Raw genomic sequence first — 19,574 nt, 5'->3', positions numbered from 1 at the left:
CCTTAAGGTGACATAATAAGTTTTGAAGGAAAAGAGGGGCTAGCATTGTGGTGGGAGAAGGACTTTGATTATGTGACATTTGAACAGAGACCATCCTCACCCCACTATGGAAATAAGTCTTGTTTTCAGGTAAGAGTATTCCTGACAAAAGCAGCAAAGATAAACAAAGAAATGAAATTCTGTTTGATATATTCAAGAAAAACTAAGAGAAGGTCAGTGGACTGTATCAGGGTAAGCAACGGTGAACAGGAAAAGGAGATGAATTTAGAAAGATAGCAGGTGTTAGATCTGATAAAGAATTTGGATTTCACTCTGTTACATGGAAAGCTAATGAAAAAGTTGTATCCCAAAGTAGTGAAATCATCTGATTCTTGTTTAAGAGCAATCACTCTGGCTGTGGTATGTAATGTAGGGGTCAAACATAGAAGTCAGGAAAGCAGTTAAAAGGCTCTATCAAACATAGAAGTCAGGAAAGCAGTTAAAAGTCAGCCTCTGCTAGGTTTTGCTGCAATAACAGGAACTGTAGAATCTCAGTGATTTAGAACCACAAACATTTATTTCTGGCTCAGGTTGGATGTTGACTATTGCTCTGATTGATATTGTCTGCAATCCATATAGAAAGACTAGCCCCAATCTGTAACATCACGGGGCTCATGGCACGGAGAAGAGAAATGACATAACTACATGATGGCTCTTGCTCAACAGCAGAACATGTCATTTGCATACATATTTCGCTGGCCAAAACACATAAATGGGCATGCCTGTTATCAACATATCTCACAGAAGGGGTAGTGAAATGTGGGGATGGTGATAAAAATGTACCCTAGCAGTTATGACAAAGATTTTTGGATGCAGATGACTGAGGTAGAGGGGCTGAGATGTGGCTTTGTTCTAAATATATTTTGGACAGGATTGCTAATGAATCAAAAGCTGTGAGAGAAACAGAAGTCAAGAATGGCTCTAATGTGTTTTTGCCTTTAGCTGATACAATAGGACCAAATTTATGAAATAAACGGAATCTAGCTCCTCCTCCCCCTTTTTTGGCACTTACCACTCACTTCCTTTATGATATCTACTCTCAATTCCTTTAAGGGCTCTGGTCTTAAGTGGTTACTGCAAAGGGTAAGAGCATAAGCTCTAGAGTCAGATAGACTGTCCTGGGGTTTCTTGGCATCTCCTCTCTGTGACCTTGGGCAAATTGGTAAATATCTCTGAGCTTCCATTGTATAATCTTCCTTACAGAATGTTTCTAGCATGAGATAAGATATGTGTCTACAACATAATAAATGCTCATTTAATGGTACCTCTTGTTAGTAAGAGTCTAAAAAGGAAGGTTTAGGGTAAGTGGGGAGGGAGACATCAGAGAGGTAAGTAACCTTAGTTGACTTGGGAACATGTGCCCATTATAAGCTGGGTTCTCCAGCTTCTCTTGATGCACTTTCACCACAGGCTTGATGAGTGAAGCTTGTCACCCCCACTTTACAGATTAGTAAACCAATACACAGAGGCATTAAGTGATTGTTCCCAAGGTCACACAGCTTGGAAAGCAAAGAAGTAGGACTAAAACACAAGTGTGTTTGAATCCCAGGCCTGTGCTCAAATAAGTCAAATAAAGAATTTAAAATGTTGGTGTAGCTTGCTATTTATAGTGCACTTATTTTTGATGGCATCAACTATCATAAAAGTTAAACTGATCATCTATGAAAGGCAATCTGTGAATTCACTTCTAGGAAATGGTGCGAGCGATTATTTCACTCCATGCAGGCACATCCTTCTCAGAGGATATATGCAAATGTAGTACAGAATTAGAAAGTCTTATTTATAGTCTGGGGCCAGGGAAATAGCTTTCTGGCTTGAATATAAAGGAAAGTAGAAGAGATAGTGGAAAGGCCCAGGCATAAGGAGTGAGAGTGGAAATCCCCACTTGAAAAGAGAATATGCAAAGAATAAATGCAGCTAAAAACAAACATGTGAGTATGTAAAACCACAGTAGTATTGAGAGCAACATAATTAAAAAATAAGTGAGATCCCACTTTAATACCAGTTCAGCGATAAAAATATTTTGAAAAAGTAATGCTGAAAGCTGGTGCATATGCATTGAAAGCTGGTCCTTCATACATTGCTCTGGGCAATTGAAGATGAAAAGTAATTTGGAGAAACACAGGAGACTTTAAAAGTATTCATATTCTTTGATTCAATAATTCCCCTTCTGAGAATTCATTCCCAGAATAATTCAAACTACTAGGAAAAAAAAAATGAAGATGTTCTTTGTAGAATTATTTGAATGATAGCTCTTAAAATGTTGGTCCCACAACTGGGTAATGGTTAAATCAATTATGATACTGCTACTCTCTAGAATTTTATACAGATATTGGAGCTTATGACATACACATTTAAAAAGAAATACAGATTGAGCAATGAAGAACTGATACATGTTACAGCCTGGATGAATGAAAGCATGCTAACTGAAAGATGCCGGACGCATATATGTGATTCCATTTATATGAAGTGTTTGGAATAGGCATATCTGTGGAGACAGAAGTAGAAGAGTGGTTGTCAAGGGCTGGGTGTATGGGGAGGGGGTGAAGAAATGGGGAGTGACTGCTAATGGTAACAGAATTCTTTTTGGGGTGATAACAATGTCCTAACTTAGATTGGGATGATGGGTGCACAACTCTGTGAATATACTAAAAATCATGTCATTGTATACTTTAAATGGGTGAATTATATCTCATAAAAATGTTAAAAAATACAAATAGCATATAATTAAAACTAAGTTATACAAATATATGAAAAACAAACTAGCATATAACCTAATGCCAACAGTGGTTTGGTTCAAGGGGTGAATTTATGGGTGAAAATATTTGCCTTCTTTTGTCCAAATATTTTGCAATATGATTAGAGTTGTTTTATTATTATTATTAGAGAAACAAAGTAGATGTAATGAGCAAATAGAACCATTCTCCTCCACCAAAATAGTTTTTTGGGTTTGTTTTTTTTCCCCTTGCTAAGTTAAGAGTCAGAAAATTTAGAATGCAGCAGCCTTCACAATCCCTTCTGGCCATTTCAAGCCATTTGATACTATTTTACAAATGGAAACTATAACCATATTAATGAATATAACCCCAACGAAAAATATACACATAAAAATTCTGGTATATTGAACATATATGTGTTCTCATTTTTAGGAAGTGATAGAAGCAATCGCTGAGTGTGCATTTAAGACTTCACCTTTTCCAATTCTCCTTTCATTTGAGAATCATGTGGACTCGTAAGTATTTAACACATGCAACAGGAAGTCTTTTTCCCAAATAGGGCATGTTTAATAATTGTTCATCTGATGTAAGATTATTGACATTATTAATGGTGTTCTTTGATTATGTTATATATTAGGTGGCATGTTTTCATCTGTGTGAGATAGAATTCATTCATTTAAATCTCATTTATGTTAACATAATCCATTGGATTTATGAAATCTATTTTCATGCCATAGTAGGATTCTTACAAGGCAATGGAGCACATTGACTTACATAATACAATTCTCTATTGCAGAGGGCACTTTTATGATCCTCCTCCATTAGCTCCTTCTGTTGCATGCAAATTGATGGTCAGTTTAGCCATACCACAATGGAGAGTTCCATTCACATGGGAGCTGGTGCAGAGACAGCCTTAGATTCTATTCTGCCACTTTGTACTTATATAGAACTCAGAGCCCCAGATGTTCCCTCTATCCTCTTCCCATTGGTGTCCCCTGTTTGTTAGTATTGGCAAACATTTTCCTATTTCAAAATAGCCTGCACTTATTGCTGAGTTTACACAAAGAAAAGGCAGTTTTCACTTTACTGTTTTATATTCATTTATGACAGAGGACCAGCGTAAGACATGTTTATTTCAAATACGTGGGTATTAGTTTATCATGCACTCAATTTAAAGAGCTTCAAAATGAAAAAGACTAATCTGTATTGAATCAAAATTCAAGCAACTGAAATTCTAGACCATGGAATTAACATCTAAAGATGATGACGGAGCGGCCATCATTGCTCAATCCAGCATTTGGGAAGTCATCCTCTTTCATTCCAAGGACCTGCGCCAGTTTTCTCTACCAGCCAACAGCACCTGTCCTAACCTGGTCACAAGGTCCTTTCTCCCTGCTCACTGAAAGTCCTTTCCAGGTCACTGATTTCTTCTGCCCAACTAATTCCCACACATGCTTCACTTCAGTAAGTCTTAGGGAAGCAGGTTGGTCATGAGCAAATTTCAGCGTCAGGAATTCCTAAGTAGTTAAATGTGATCATCTGTTTACGTGTTTGGGGCGAGAGACCTTACTTCTAATTTGCCCTCGGGAAACCTGTGTTACATTTACCAGCTCATGATTCTGTTTCATTAGGGGACAGTCACCCAATGGATGATGTAATCATTGGGTCCATAATTTTTCAACGCTCCTGCGGGTCGATTGAAGAGAAAATACGTTATTCCCTTACATTGCTCTTTCTGTTTTAACAAAAGGGAGCAGTGCCCCTTCAGTTGCTGCATTTCTTACCTCATTTGCTGCGACAGCTCTGATTTACAGGTGCCTTTCCTGAGCGTTCTCTGATCTCTGCCCACCCATTTGTAACGGGCTCTCACAGTGCTTTAGCGTCTTTCTTCCAGGCACTATAGTCCCCAGACTTGTTGATGGTTATTTCCTTTGTGGAGAAATATCTCTAAATCGAGCACCTTTATTTTCTTCAAGAAATGTCTCTATGTCAATTAGACAAAATGAAAAGCTGTTTACAAAAATGTACAAATCCATTCTGGATGATCACACCCACTAACGTTGAGTTCTCCCATAAGGTAGCCAGAGAGGTATCAAAACCAAGATTAATAATAACAGCCAAGATTTATGATGTCCTGAGCAGGGTTCCACGCATAAGCTCGTATAACCCTCACCACAAATCCAGGTGCTCCTACGAATACATATTATTATGATGATTATCCCTATTTGACAGATGAAGAAACTGAGTCCCAAAGAGAGTAACTTTCCCAAGGCCATCAGCTAAACCATGACAGAGCTGGGATTCAAATTCGGCTAGTCTGGCTTCAAACATGGGTTTAAGCACCACCATCCCCACACCTAAGCAGAGGTTCATGAACCTTGAAAACATCAAATGAAGACCATGGGAGCATCCACAAGGCACCTTCCTGCAAATGTTTACATTTATGTAGTTGCACCCTTAACCACAGGACATTTTTTGCCATCTTTTAACACCGGTCATACAGAGAGCCAAAACTGGGCATGAAAGCTAAGCCTATGTTGCACACAAAAGCAAAAATGGTAGTGCCATAATACTGTTCTCTCTGGTTTAAAACATGAGAAATTTAGCTATTAAAAGTTTATGAATAATTCATGTGTACCAAGAGAAAACAGGAAAACAACCTCTGGATGTCCTGCTGTTTATCTCCAACCATTGAGATAATCTAATGGCCGTGAAATACAAAGATACTGGCTTCTGTTGTGGGAGGAAGTTGGTTGCTTCATAATCCTGTTGTCCTTGAGCTGCACAAATCAAAATCGCTCAACCACAGTCCTTTCCTGGGAGGACTGTCACGCACCCTAAGAAATCTGATAAGCTTTCCCTTTGCCGGTAAAACCCTCTGCTTGACACATGGGCCACCTCACCTCATCGCTGAACCGGGAGCCAGACATCATTCATCCGCTGCAGCACGAGTCCCCACTAAACCTAGATATAACCTCAGAATCCTTCTTCACACAGTGACCCAGGGACACACCCACCAAAGCCGTCTGAAGTCCATTTGCCGTCTCTAGTGAACCATGTTACCCTCCTGCAGATAACCAAGTGCCAGACTTGGATCTCTGGTCCCAGCTCCTGTCCCAACTTACTGGAAAAAATAAAACTCACGGAATGTTCTCCAAATATTCTCTCCAAATATCTGCACTCACCTATTCATGGATGACAGAGGGGAATCCGCAACCAGTTGCTGGCAACTTATCCTTTGTTCACCTGCTACCTTCAGAAACCCACAAAATGCAGATTCCTGAGCCACACCCCCGCTCCTGACTTCAGATTTCTAGAAAAAAGACTTGGGAAAGTCCTAGTTAACTCCCATGCTCCACCTAATTTGTGAACTAGCACTTTCACAAGAAGAATCCTACACTGAAATTCAACAAAGTAACATCTAGCCATGGTTCAGCCACGGAGAGTGGGAGATTTGGCCCAGGCTTTTAATTTCCATGCACTGTGCATGCCTCATCTACAGAGAAGGAGCTGGTTTAGTTCAACTTGGAGGACTGACCCCATGAAATGAGGCACGTTTCTCAGTCAGAAAACGGACCACTTTGCCAGGTGCCTACACTTGATTAAAACACTGCAGGTATTTTAATATGTCTAGATGTTCCTGCTATGGTCTGAAGCTCAAAAATGTGTATGTGAATATTTTCCTCTTACTTCATCTCCATGGTAGCCACTGTTGATACTCTCAATGCTATTCCTGCAGTTCTGACCCACAATTAAAGCTGGTTTGTTTTCCACGGACTTTTTCTATTCAGTTTGCCCTCTGTTCTGCTTCAGTTTCCTGTCAGGTGCACTTGTGGAGAGCGTGAATTGCCTGGTTACCAAATAGGGCGCTTTGCTTTTTTCTTGGATACCTACCTCTTGTTCTCCCATCTCTGTTGATTTTGAGGCAGGTTTGTAAAAAGTCTAGGTCAGACGTTGATCTTTGCTGTACAAAGTGCGGTCGATCCGTGGACCAGCACCGCAGGCATCACTGGGAGCCTGATTGAAATGCAGTCTCAGGCCCCACCCCAGACTCTGGCTTCTAACCCTCATTTTCTTAAGACCTCCCGTGATTTGAGTGACGCCTGAGCTCTCTGCTCTAAGCATCGCAGCCTGTTAGCCACCTGCCTTGGAATTACCTGCAGACGTGTTCCAAATGCAGGTTTCAGGCCTCCACTCGCAGCGCAGTGAGTCAGGGGACTGCAGACTAAGCCTGCCACCTGCGGCTTTAACAGCTTCAGGTGACTCTTTAGTGGAATCGGGTGTAAAATTTTGCTCCAGAAAACCCCTTCCCTGGGCTGGAGGACTATTTGACAGAGCACTGGAATCTGCCCGTCACCTGCAATGGGACACCTGGAACATCTCCCTCTGCTGGTGAGAGTACTGTTCCCTGAGAAATCCTGAAAACAGGGCATTCGGCTGAAAAACCCTTTTCCCTCCAGGTCTCTGATCAAAGGAACTTGGGGCTCCAAATACCAAAACTCAAGAAAAGTATCATCTACTTCAGCACCTGCTGACTTTTTTTAATCAATCGTAGTATTTGAGTTTTGTTTTTGTTTTTTAATTAATCCTCGCCATTGATTTTTAGACAAAGTGGAAGGGAGAGGGAGAGATAGAGAGAAAAACATCAATGTGAGAGAGATACATCGATTGATTGTCTCCCACACATGCCTCGATCACTGCTGGGGATCAAGTCTGCAACCAAGGTACATGTCCTTGACCAGGAATCGAACCCAGGACCCTTCAGTCCACAGGCTGATGCTCCAACCACTGAGCTAAATTGGCTAGGGCAATCATAGCTGGTTTAAACTTGAGCGTGCTTCAGAATGATCTAGAAGCCTTGTTGAGACACAGACCTTGGGCCGTGCTTCCTCAGAGGTTCTGATTCAGAATCTGCCTTGAAGGCCTTGCACCTGCATTTCTAACCAGCTCCAGGGGCTGTTGATGCTGCTGGGCCTGGACCACACTTGGATAGCAAAGCTCTGTGACGTTTAGTAGCTTCATTCTGTGAAAGTGAAATGGAGGGTTGGGACAGTTTCTTTTGTTCAATCCGGACCATGTGGGCCCCGCACAGATGGACGTGCTTGAGCTACAGGCACAGAGCTGGCTGGCTTGGTTGAGCCTCTGCGTCAGTTATCCTTTGAGCAAAAGCGTCTGAACTGAGGATTCCCAGGCTGCCTGCCAGATGGGCTGCATCTCTGCTTGCTCCCCAACTTCTCAGACGTTGCACCCCCAGTTATTTTCAGGACCGCTGCTCTGACTAGCAGTTTTCCTCTCTGTGAAACTGCTGAGGAACGCCATAGTATATGCTCAGGGCTGCCTGGCCATACAGTCAAGTTCATATGCCTCCAGAAAGGCAGGTTGAGACTTTGGGAGGCTGCTATTGTAGGGATTTGCAAGTTCTGTTAATCTCTTCTTTGCCTCTCCCTGCAGTTCCATATTTGGGTTCATATTTGGACCCCAGAAAAGTCACTTGAACCCCAACGTATATGCTTTTTTACAAAGGGGAGAACATAAGGAGTGCTTTTCCCTGGGAGCCATTGCGATATGATTTGAACCCCCAAAGTTACCCCCCTTCCAGGAAAAAGCAGTCCATGATCCAGGCTTAACAGTCATGTCTTCCAAGAGGGAAGGAAAATAATCACATTTAAAATCAACTGCAATTGTATAAAGAAGGCTTTTTATCACTTACTTTTCCTTGCTTCAGTCCCAGTTCTGCTAAAGGTATTCACATCGCAGCACGTAGAGGGGACTCTTGGAAATCGAGTTTGGCAGCCTGTAGATCAAAATCACAGTCCACAAAACCCGATGGAATTGGATGCCTTTGTAATGATACTTAACATTCTACAGAATGAGAAAAATGTTATTGCTTTGCAAAAGGTCAAAGGAAGCAGGTGTATTGAAGGACTACGGATGTTCCCTCATAGGAATGGTGTTTCTATGTTCGCAGGCTCGCAAGTTGTCTAGTCTGACTGTGATCATCTTTCCTTTGCCCTGATCTTTAATGTTGAAAAGGTGTTTGCATCCATTACTTCATCTTCTCAGCAGCACTGTCCCTTTCCAGGAGTAGTTATCCTCTCCATTACACATCAGGAATGGTTGAGAGCCTGGAGTCTCCAACCTTTTCCCATCAGACCAGATGCTGGCAGGCACATAGGCTGACAAACCTTTGCTTCCCTACTATGCACATAGGAGTTGCAGACACCTTTCTCCAAGGTGCCTGCTGTTTTTGTCTTTCCTCTAGGACAGTGGTCGGCAAACTCATTAGTCAACAGAGCCAAATATCAACAGTACAACGATTGAAATTTCTTTTGAGAGCCAATTTTTTAAACTTAAACTTCTTCTAATGCCACTTCTTCAAAATAGACTCACCCAGGCCGTGGTATTTTGTGGAAGAGCCACACTCAAGGGGCCAAAGAGCTGCATGTGGCTCGCGAGCCTCAATTTGCTGACCACGGTTCTAGGACCTCTTCCCAAGACTTCTGCCCATCTGCCCTTTCTTCTACATTTTGAGATATATTCTCTCATTCTCTCTCTCTCTCCCTCACCCTCCCCTTCTCTCCTCTCTCTCTCCCTCTCTCCTTCCTCTCTGTCCAAATCCCTCCTTTCCTCTCTCTCCTCCCTTACCTCCTTATAAACCTCCTTTGCAGTCTAGGTCTCTCTGTTGGTTGAACAAATTTCACCCCAGAATTCACATGAAATCATGAACAAATTCCACTCCCAAGTGTCTTGCATTTGACTTGGAATCAGGAAATTAAACCAAAGGGCCTGAGTCCCTAACTCTGGGACATTCAAGAATACCGCTGGAGTGTGGTATTCAGATTCTCAGAGGGCAGGGTAGTAAACAAGGGATTTTGAATGATAAACTCAGATCCAGAAAGGGCATTGCCTCTTTCTGTAATTAATAACACAGTAAGCCTTCCTGTCCAGCCTCTCGGAGTAAGCCTCCTTGCTGCCCTCCTTTCTCTCTCCTTTCCCGCAGCCCGAAGCAGCAGGCCAAGATGGCAGAGTATTGTCGGCTGATCTTTGGGGATGCCCTTCTCATGGAGCCCCTGGAAAAATACCCAGTAAGCATTTTTGATGTTTACCCCTGAAGGAACGCATGCATTATTTATGAATGGAGGTAGGGGGTTAATTCCTTACATGCCTTTCATGTTTACCTTTCTTGGTAAGATTATGTCCTTGAAAATGAACCTTTTGACTGGGAGGAGAGGGGTAGAGTGTGCCACTGAGGGTGGGAGACACCCATTGTCTTCCTCTGTCACAGTCTCCCTCCCTCTGCCTCGCTGCCAGACGTGACCCACTCAGGACTGCAGGGTTCCCACAGGCAACAGCAGCCCACAGAGGCAGTCTGAGGGGACAGGGCTCCGATCACCTCCCCGGAACCACATCACACCCCTTTGAGAGAAAAAGGTTGGCAAAATGGGACCTTGCAGGTGGCACAGTGACATCTAGGCCTGTCCCTGCTGGCCGCTGCTCACTTCCCAGAACGTGCCTCTTGGTGTGGTAGAACTCAGGCGTCCTGTAGCCATGGTAACACCCCTGCTTTGGGAGGGGCAGCAGCAGAAACAGCCTCAGGTAGCCTCTTCCCTCTTCCACCCTCTCTCCAAGTCTCCCCACGATTTTTCATACCAGTGCCCAGGCTCATTGAAAGCAAAGAACACAGGACGGGCTTATGGGAGTTCATGAGAGTTTCTAAAAATAGCCCCTCTCGGGACTTGCACAGGTGCTCCTGATGCAGCATCTAATAACCCTCTCAGGGGAAATTGATTTTCCCACTAGAGGCGCAAGCTTGAAACGCGGGAAGGAAGCCTTGCAAACAAGGGTGGCTTGTGTCTCAGGGTGGCAAGGAAATCCGAAGCCACCCGCTCCACTTCTGCCCATGCCAAGGAGGCTGCAGCTTAACTACCTGGCCAGGAAGGAGCTTTGGCTGTTTTCAAACTGCACTGAAAAGTGGGTTCTCACGGGCTGGCCTGGAAGCTCCTGCCTGTCTTTCCCAGCTCTTCCTGGCTTCCTCCTTGGACAATCCAGGCCAGGCCTCCTTATCTGTCCTAAATCAAAGCAGTTGGATTTATATGGTCCTGTGGAAACTCATGGAACTTCATGTTCACACACCAAAGCTACTAGTGTATTTCTGTGATCTGATGCATGTGGATTCGCTGGGGGAAAATAAGAACGGTAATTATAATGTGCCTTCTATGTGAAAAAGCCAAGAGCTCTGAGCCAGCCCTGTTCAACACACACTTAGTTTATCTTCATCTTATCGGAAGTAAAGGATAACCTGGAAGCTCTTGGAATCCAGAGCTGTCCTGGGGGCTTGGGGAGAGAATCTGAAAGGAAAGGCGAGGGTTTTTAAAGAATGTTCTTTCTTTTAAAAAATAGCTGGAGTCTGGAGTTCCTCTTCCAAGCCCTATGGATTTAATGTACAAAATTTTGGTGAAAAATAAGAAGAAATCACACAAGTCGTCAGAAGGAAGCAGCAAAAAGAAACTCTCAGAACAAGTCTCCAACACGTGCAGCGACTCCTCCAGCGTGTTCGAGCCCTCATCTCCCGGAGCCGGTGAGGGGCTGGGGGCCCAAGGGCTGGCAGGCGAGGGCCTACGGGCAGGCGGGCTCTCTGTCTCCTATTATGCATGGGTTTAAGAATTGCTCCTCTAAAACTAGCTAGAAATACATCTTACATTTCTATTTGGGCTCAAATCTAAACGTTACTGGCTTTCTTTTGCTGCTATAACTAGGTGGCATAAAACTACACACATGTCTTATGCCCCAGTTCTGATCAGAAGGTCCATGTGGTGTCACTGGGCTAACCTGCAGGTGGCTGCAGGGCTGCATTCTTTTCTGGAGAGTCTAGGCCACCCACATTCATTGGCTAATGGCCCCATTCCTTCAACATCAAAGCCAGTAATGCCACTTCTCATTGACCCTTCTGTCATCTGCCTCTGACCACAGCCAAGAAAGGTCTGCTGTTTTGAATAACTCATGTCTTTACACCAGACCCAACAGGATAATCCAGGACATAGGACATAGTCACAGGCCATGGACATTTTGGGGAGGCCATGATTCTGGCTACCACAGAAGCCAGATAACCTTTGGAGTGACCTCATGGTTTTAAGCTTCTTTAGGGCAGGGATGTTCACTGCATGCGTTCTCATTGATGATGCTGAAGACTTCTGGGCAATTCAGTATACCCCTATTTTAAAGAGCTCTATTAAAATGCGAAAGGGCAAAGTTACTTAAATTATCTATCAAAGCTACTAGGTGATGCGTAACATTAATAATTCCCTTTTTATTTAATTTGAAATAGATTTTTGTCGTTGATTAGAAAAGAACTCTAAGTGGTCACCCATTTTCTCTGAATTATTTGTGATTTAGTCTAATTTATTTTCCAAGTTTAGTTAAAATAACCTTGGCGATCTGAAAAGTGTATCGTGAAGACCTCCTGGTTGGAGGGTGGGCAAGTGGAGGGAACTTTAGGCTTGAATCTAGGAGGTTCTTCAATGAAATGTTTAACTGTCATTGGAAAACTGTTGGGCAGTATCTACGAAAGCTGAATGTAGGCACCCCCATGCCCCAGGAATTCTGCCCCTAAGTCTGAGCCCAAGAGAAGTGTGCCTAAATGTTCACCAAGGGACAGGGACAGGAAGTGCTTAGAGCAGCACTATTCAGCATAGCCACACAGGGAAAACCAGCCAAACGCTCACCAACAGAGAAACACATCGTGCTACATTCACATCGTGGAATAATATGCAGCAATTATGAGCTACAACTGCTCACAATAATATGAATGAATCTTAGAAACATAATGTTGAGCAAAAAAAAGTAAAATTTTAAAAAGTATGGCACGATTCCATTTATATAAAGTACCAAATCAGGCAGGACTAACCTATGTCATTAGAAGTCAGGAAATGATTATCATTGGTGAAGAAATGACTGGGAGGAACCCAAGGGAGCTTCTGGTCATATTTTGTTTCTTGATCAGAGTACTAGTCACTAAGGCAGGTTTACGTTGGTTAAATTCATTGCACTGCATACATATGATATCTAGGCTTCTCTGTATACTTATATATGGCAATTAAGAGATTTTAAAATAATTTTTAAAAATTAAAATATATACTCAATGGCAATCAGGAAAAAAGAATGTTGGCCAACTCTGATTTATCTTTTCTTCTAATTTTCCATGCCAATTGTCCATTCCTTTTCTTTAGATAAAAATCCTTATCAACAGACATGATGTAATTCTTTGAAAGTTGTGTTTTTTTTTAAATTCTTGAATGTTTATTTCAAACTTATTACACAATTCTGACTCTTTTTTCAAAAACAGCTTTTGTTCTCAGTAAGAATGTTCTTTTTGAAGTTTTGGAATGAATGTCATTAACAGACCACCTATTCCCCAGCACAGTTCCATTCCCTGGGTGCTGGCGAGTAACCCGTGTCTTCTTCGGATGTGGGTGCTTGGCTTCCATCTGCCTTCCTCACTCCCAGCTCTCTGCCTCGTATGCACTGGATGCATACACAGATAGCGATTTTCACAGGCACCGAACATTATTGCTTAATACAGAGAAAGAGCAGCAATCTGTTAGTAATTCGGTGGTTTCTAAATTAGCCCCATAGTCTGTTGAGCAATCTCTATTTATTCCGGCGGAAATTTTTGGACATGGTAATATGCAGGTAGGCCCCTGAATAAGGAGGACTGCTAATTTACCAAATTTGGTTTATAGATATTCTTGGTATTGTGAACTCAAGGAACTTGAAAATCACAAAATGGTTCTTATTTCAGAACTAATTTACTTCTCATGGCCGTGGTTGGCCAGGTGCCTCTTTCAGGATCCAGCCCTTTGCTAGTATACTTATCTTAAAAAACTAGGGTAAAATAAGATTTTTTCCATGGTTCAACAAGATTCCTCCAAGGTCCCTCCAAAGACATTAGGGAAAAATCAGGTCTCTGCTCATAGAGTAAAAGAAGACAAATCCTCCCTCCCGCCATGCAACCAAATTCTGACTTGATGGAGTGTTTGGAATGACTGCTATATTGTGCCCCATGCAGCATTGTGCAGAAGGCCCTGTCAATCAACTTTTTAAATTAGTTGACAAAAAAGAATCCCCTCTCTCATTAAAAAACAAAACATAGTTACTTGGGCAACAAATTTGATTAGAAAAAAATGTGTTAGCTTCCTAAAAGAATGTGTCTTTAATAGAATATGTTTTCTATCTAAAATATAATGGACTTATCTTATTAACTAACACAACATAAGCATCATAAAGTGGTTGATAAATAAGCCATAAATAATAAGGCTTGCTGGAGCCAAAATTCTGTTTCCTCTAAAGATAGTTCATGAAGGTTTTGCTCACTGCAATCATTCGGTAATGGATTCAACTTCATCAGCCAAATGAAAACAGTTCTAAGCTTCTTGGAAGACAGTGCTGTGGGTACTGTCCTTTATATAGCTTGGGTATGGCAGCTAACTTAGAAGGCAGGAGGGACTGGCCAAGCCAGTTGCCTCATTTTTGAGCCAATATTGCCATCTATGGGGACCATCATGCTATTGCACTGATGTAGTCAACCAATTTAAAACTATGCCTTCTTTACATTTTACTTGGAACTCTATTTACATAATTGTTATTCCTGGGTCTGATGGGAGCCCAGAGATGTGGAAGAATGTAATGCCTCATATTAGTGACAGTATTTTTTAAACTTTCACTAGCATTTATTTTGTATTCAATTTACTCCCAGGCCATACGTGTGTGTTTCTTCAGTTTCTTCTGGGATATCTTTTTCTTCTGAGCAGCCTCCTCTTCTGGTTTAGGAACAGGCTGCTCTTTTTCAGGAGGATCCTCTCAGTGAGGCAGGGAGAGCTCCTGTGGGTTAACCTGCCCAGGATCTCTGTGCTGCATCTTGGGAGCTTGTTCACCTGGATGTGCTCAATGACCAGAGAGTCTACGTCTACAGCCTTACATGCAGCATCACTCTGCATTGTTAAGCATGTGCAGCAAAAATTCAGCACTTTTTTGGAGACCACTGACCCTATGTCTGTTTGTGGCCTGGGCACACCATTGTAATGACAGAATGGCACACATTGCTTCTGTAAAGTGACATCCTGCAGACACTTGGTGGCTTTTCAAATATGCATACCCTTGATGGTCTGGGCAGGTTCACGAGTGTTCTTAAAGTGACCACCAAGATTTGAACCTCTTGATTTGCATAATTTTGTGGGGTTATCTGGGTCAAGTGAATAAGGAACCATTGTCAGAGGTCACCTCCGGCCACTGAAGGGCAAAGCAATGGTGATATTATTTAACCTGGCAGAATCATCCACCAGATATGCAGAGAGAAAGACGAGCCATTGGGAATGACAGCATAGTGGCTACATGTGAAGCTGAGATAGATTTCCATAATGCAGAATGATTTAAGTATTTACTTATTTTTCCCTACCTACCCTCTTAAACAGGATTTCATCATTTTCCAAGTTACATCCAAGAATGCATTCATCAAATAAGCCTGCAGGCAAATAATAGGATACAGTTGGACCTTAGAGTGGTTGTGTGGTCAGGTGTGGTACCACAGCCCCACCTGCACCAGCCCCTATTCCCTTCCTTCCTTCTGTGAAGGCCTCTATGGCCTTGGGAAAGTAACTGCAAGGTCACGGAACACAGGCCAAGCACCACATTGAAGAGTCGGGGTTGAAAAAAATATGGAAAGTGATAGTTTATCTGTTTTAGGGTGATCCAGACCCTTAAAGGGAATGCATACATCAAGATAGGACACATGTGCCATCGGAAACTAACTGTGTGTGATGTCTTTTTTTTTTACATAGATTAAAATGTTTAGCATTTTTTATAGAGTTTATAAATTTCAAATGGTATTCACAAAACAAATTTACCAAAAAAGTCCATATTCAAAATGTTAGAATAATTCTCATGATTAATAAAATTTAAATATCCAAAAGAATCATTATAAAACAAACCATAAAAGGCCAGTTTTCAAGGAAATATTTGGTAATACACATAGCATGTGTGCTTCAAACCTGTAAATGTTTGTTTACTTCATGATCTGTTATTGAAATTTGACAGGGGAAGCTGATACGGAGAGTGACGATGACGATGATGATGATGACTGTAAAAAGTCTTCAATGGATGAGGTAGGTGTCCAGGGCTTGCCCTCTGGTCACAGAGGCATCCAGCGAACCTGCCAGTGTAGTCAGCTACTTCTTGACAGTCCATGGTCACCTTCTGCCATCTAGTGGTGAGAAGAGTCACAGTACACTTTAAAACTTTTTCAGTACTCCCTTGGAACCTGAAGATGCAAACTTGGGTCAGTAAAGGAATCAGTGGGGCATTGAAAAAGTTCTCTAAAATGAACATTCTGTTGAGATTTGCCTTCCATCAAATTGGGTATCAAGAGGGTGAATTCAAAATCTGTGACATGCAACTTCCTGCTTCAGTGTTTGAGGCAATTAAATGGATTGCTAAATGGCTCAATGTTCAGAGAAGACATGAGGTTTGGAGAAATATTTAGAAATATGACATTCATTCCATTGTTGTATTTTGAAAACACTAGAGAGCTATGAGCTCAAGCACCCCACATAACTTCATGAGATCAGAAATATTAATTGCACAGAACCTAGAAGTGAATCGGAGCTAAGTGAATTGGAATTTCAACTTTGTTTTAGCAGGAGTTCTGGTAAAAAAAAAAAAAAATTATACTGAATCTGCTTTTAAATATGTTAAAAAGTACCTGTCTCAGTGCTTGTATCTTTGCAATTCAGTTAAGGATAAATAACAAGTAATAAGCTGTTCTTCTCTGATATTTTTCCTCTTACAATCATTTTCTTTAATGTATTGGACATTTCTTATTATGTTTCCCTACTAAATTGCAACTTAATATTCAGGAGAAAAATTGTTATAATATCTGGTAAAGTATTTCTGCCTGAGAATTATTTTAATTGCTGATAAATTCTTATCAGTAATTTTTAATAATTTAAAAAGTATCTTTCTAATGATGATTCATTTCCAAATCAGTATTTTCCAATGAATATTTAACCTAAATACTGCTACCAGAGTTTTCAAAAGAATACTTGTCTCCATGTATTCTCTCATCTAAAAATGGGAGAAAATGTAAGATCAACCTGTAGAGGTCTATCCTGCCAATGCTCAGTATTAGTTTTTTGTTTAAAACGTTATCAAAATAACATGTAATAGTTAATAGTAGTTCAAATAACATTATGTTTTACTGTGTGCCAAGCACTGTTCTGAACTCTTTCCACAAATGAACTCATTTAATAATCACAAAAACCGTATATGCTATCAGAACTAATTTTATCCTAATTTTAAGAAGCAAACCGAAGCACAGAGCAATTAAGTAACTTGCCCAAGATTGCACAGCTTCTAAGTGTAGGCTTGGGATTTCAAATCAGACAATCTGACTTAAGAACCCCCCACTATACTGTACTGCTTGCCTAAAAGGCGCACAGGAACCAAGAAGGGAGGAAAGGAGGAATGTTTACATAAAGAAAAACAATAGTTGTTTGCCCATCCCAACCCACTTCCACAAGGCAATCTTTCTTTTTAATAACTTCAGTTCATCTGGGGGTTACCCACATACTCATTTCCTAGTTGTACAGTGAGTTCTTGATGTATTAACTTTAGACGTCCTGCTTTGGCAATGAGATGTAGCTCAGTGCTTCTCGAAATTTCATGTGATTTGAATCACTGTAGTAAAATGAGGATTCTGGTTTGCTGCACGTCTAAGAGTCTCCTGCAGAGGCTGGTGCCATAGCCCCTAACCCTCCCTGCGCCCACTCCACATGTGGGTAATGAGAAGCTTGGCCTTTTCTTCCTCCTGGAATGAATTTTCTATTGATGATAAGCATCTGCAGAAGAGGAGGGATGATTTTCTGTGCTCCTGGGCCACATGAGCATTGCCCTGGGAAAATAACCCTGGGCTATATAATGTTGATTCTGGGAATGTTATTTTTATTCCTGCTTCCAGGGGACTGCTGGGAGTGAGGCCATGGCTACAGAAGAGATGTCTAACCTGGTGAACTATATTCAGCCAGTCAAGTTTGAGTCATTTGAAATTTCAAAAAGTAAGTTTTCCTGGAGCAAAAACCCTAATGTGACATACAATAAGTGTATTTTAAACAGAAGGTAATTAGACAAAAAACTGTTACTGTTAATATAACTATTATTTTTTGCTGATGGAGTCTTTAATATATGTGTGCATTGTCTATGTGGTATATATGTGTTATATATGTTATAATAACCATATGAGAAAGTATCCCATGATGTTTCTCCAAAATATGTACTAGGTGTACAGATGTTGGACCAGAATACAGCTAACTGAGAGTTTTACATTTGGTTTTTGTTTGCAACCATTGTGTAAGTGACAGTGTTGAAATAAACCATCTTCCCCGAGAGGAAGCAGCCAGTGACTGGTCAGCCCTGATAGCTGGAAATAGAACCAAATCAACCAATTTATCCACATTCCACATGTCCAGCCTGTTTTATATGTCACGGAGAACATGTGACTAGCCTCATATCACTTTGTGTTTTTTCCTTTATCTAAGCACACATTCATAGTGGATGCAAAGTAAAATATCATCTTTCCTCCATCTACAGAAAAGAGTCCTTTTATGAAATTGCCCTCTATAGTTGCATAAAATGTAAGATGCTATCAGGTTAAAAGGTCAGCAGCCTCTTATAAAGGATAGTTTTACAGATATTTCAAAATATAAGCTTCTCCATAACACACAGGTGTAAAGGTATAATTTTGCCCAAAGAGTCTTAACTTAGTGGCATGTGGTATCTACGTCTCTACGATAAAGAATTTAATTTCCAACACAGCTTATGTATAAAGATTTCAACATTTTCTTTGATGTTACAATTACTGATGCTGCTTACCACAAGTTGTCCACTTTGAAATGTCCTATTTATATTACTGTAACATGAGGAGAAAGCTCCTGGACAAGTAGCCAAGTTGAGAAGGAGAAGATGCATGTCAGTTCTTCAGAACTTGGTAACAATAGCATCAGCCCAAGATGGACAAACCAGTTCTTTTCTCTTTGTATTTTAGATTATTTTATCACTTTTTAAAAAACAACATTTGCACATAGTTTACAAAGCGCCTATTAAATCGACTTAATTTCAATTAACAGTCATACTTAAAATAATTAGTCATATGAAAGGAGACTTTTGATGGTAAATAAGAGAAGAAAGAATTTACAGGTTATTGAATTGGGGAAGGTGAGGAGATGGGTAAAAGAGTTGGAGAAGGCATAGGAAGAAGAACGAGGCTTTAAGGATACAAAGCATGTAACAATTTGATTTTTACTTGTGAGGAAGACAGAAGCTCCTAAGCTCTTAGCCTCTCCAAACTAAGATAACGTTGTTTTGCTTCTCTCATCCTAATTGGAAGCTTGGATTTCACTTTCAAAATGCTGCTCTGTGTTCAAGGACATGGAGACCTCTAGTACATTCACCTCCCAACCTTGTTATCTAATCTGAAAATGAGGCCATCAGACTGGGAAATTTCCAAGGATCCTTCTGCTTTGAAGTAACACAATTCTAATGTCACATTAGCTGTTTGAACCTAAGGACATAAGGAAATATACAAACTGAGGCCCTGACAGTGTGGGGATAAAAGGAGTACCCCCTAGTAAACACACCCCCTGGTCACTTTTGTGAGTCCCAGCAATGGCCCCAAGAAGTCAGTCTGAATGGATTTCAAACAAGAGATTTCCTCAGGGCCTGTGCCCTTTTGACAAAATAGCTGTCATTGCCACACTACCCGAGACTAAAATC

The 19,574-nt window shown here is 41.2% G+C and overlaps 1 protein-coding gene across 1 annotated transcript in view; it reads left to right on the top strand.

Annotated features, from left to right (window-relative positions):
* Positions 1 to 19,574, top strand: part of PLCB1 (phospholipase C beta 1) — a 616,845-nt gene that overhangs the window by 474,913 nt on the left and 122,358 nt on the right. Inside the window, exons 12-16 of the mRNA XM_054723939.1 lie at positions 3,189 to 3,271; positions 9,757 to 9,841; positions 11,157 to 11,334; positions 15,846 to 15,913; positions 17,764 to 17,860. Coding sequence (XP_054579914.1) covers positions 3,189 to 3,271; positions 9,757 to 9,841; positions 11,157 to 11,334; positions 15,846 to 15,913; positions 17,764 to 17,860 — 511 coding nt within the window. The remainder of the gene's footprint in view (positions 1 to 3,188; positions 3,272 to 9,756; positions 9,842 to 11,156; positions 11,335 to 15,845; positions 15,914 to 17,763; positions 17,861 to 19,574) is intronic.

Source organism: Eptesicus fuscus, chromosome 12, assembly GCF_027574615.1.
Source record: "Eptesicus fuscus isolate TK198812 chromosome 12, DD_ASM_mEF_20220401, whole genome shotgun sequence".
Lineage (NCBI taxonomy): Eukaryota > Metazoa > Chordata > Mammalia > Chiroptera > Vespertilionidae > Eptesicus > Eptesicus fuscus.
The sequence above is the reverse complement of the archived record's forward strand: the minus strand, read 5'-3'. Positions and strand labels throughout refer to the sequence as shown.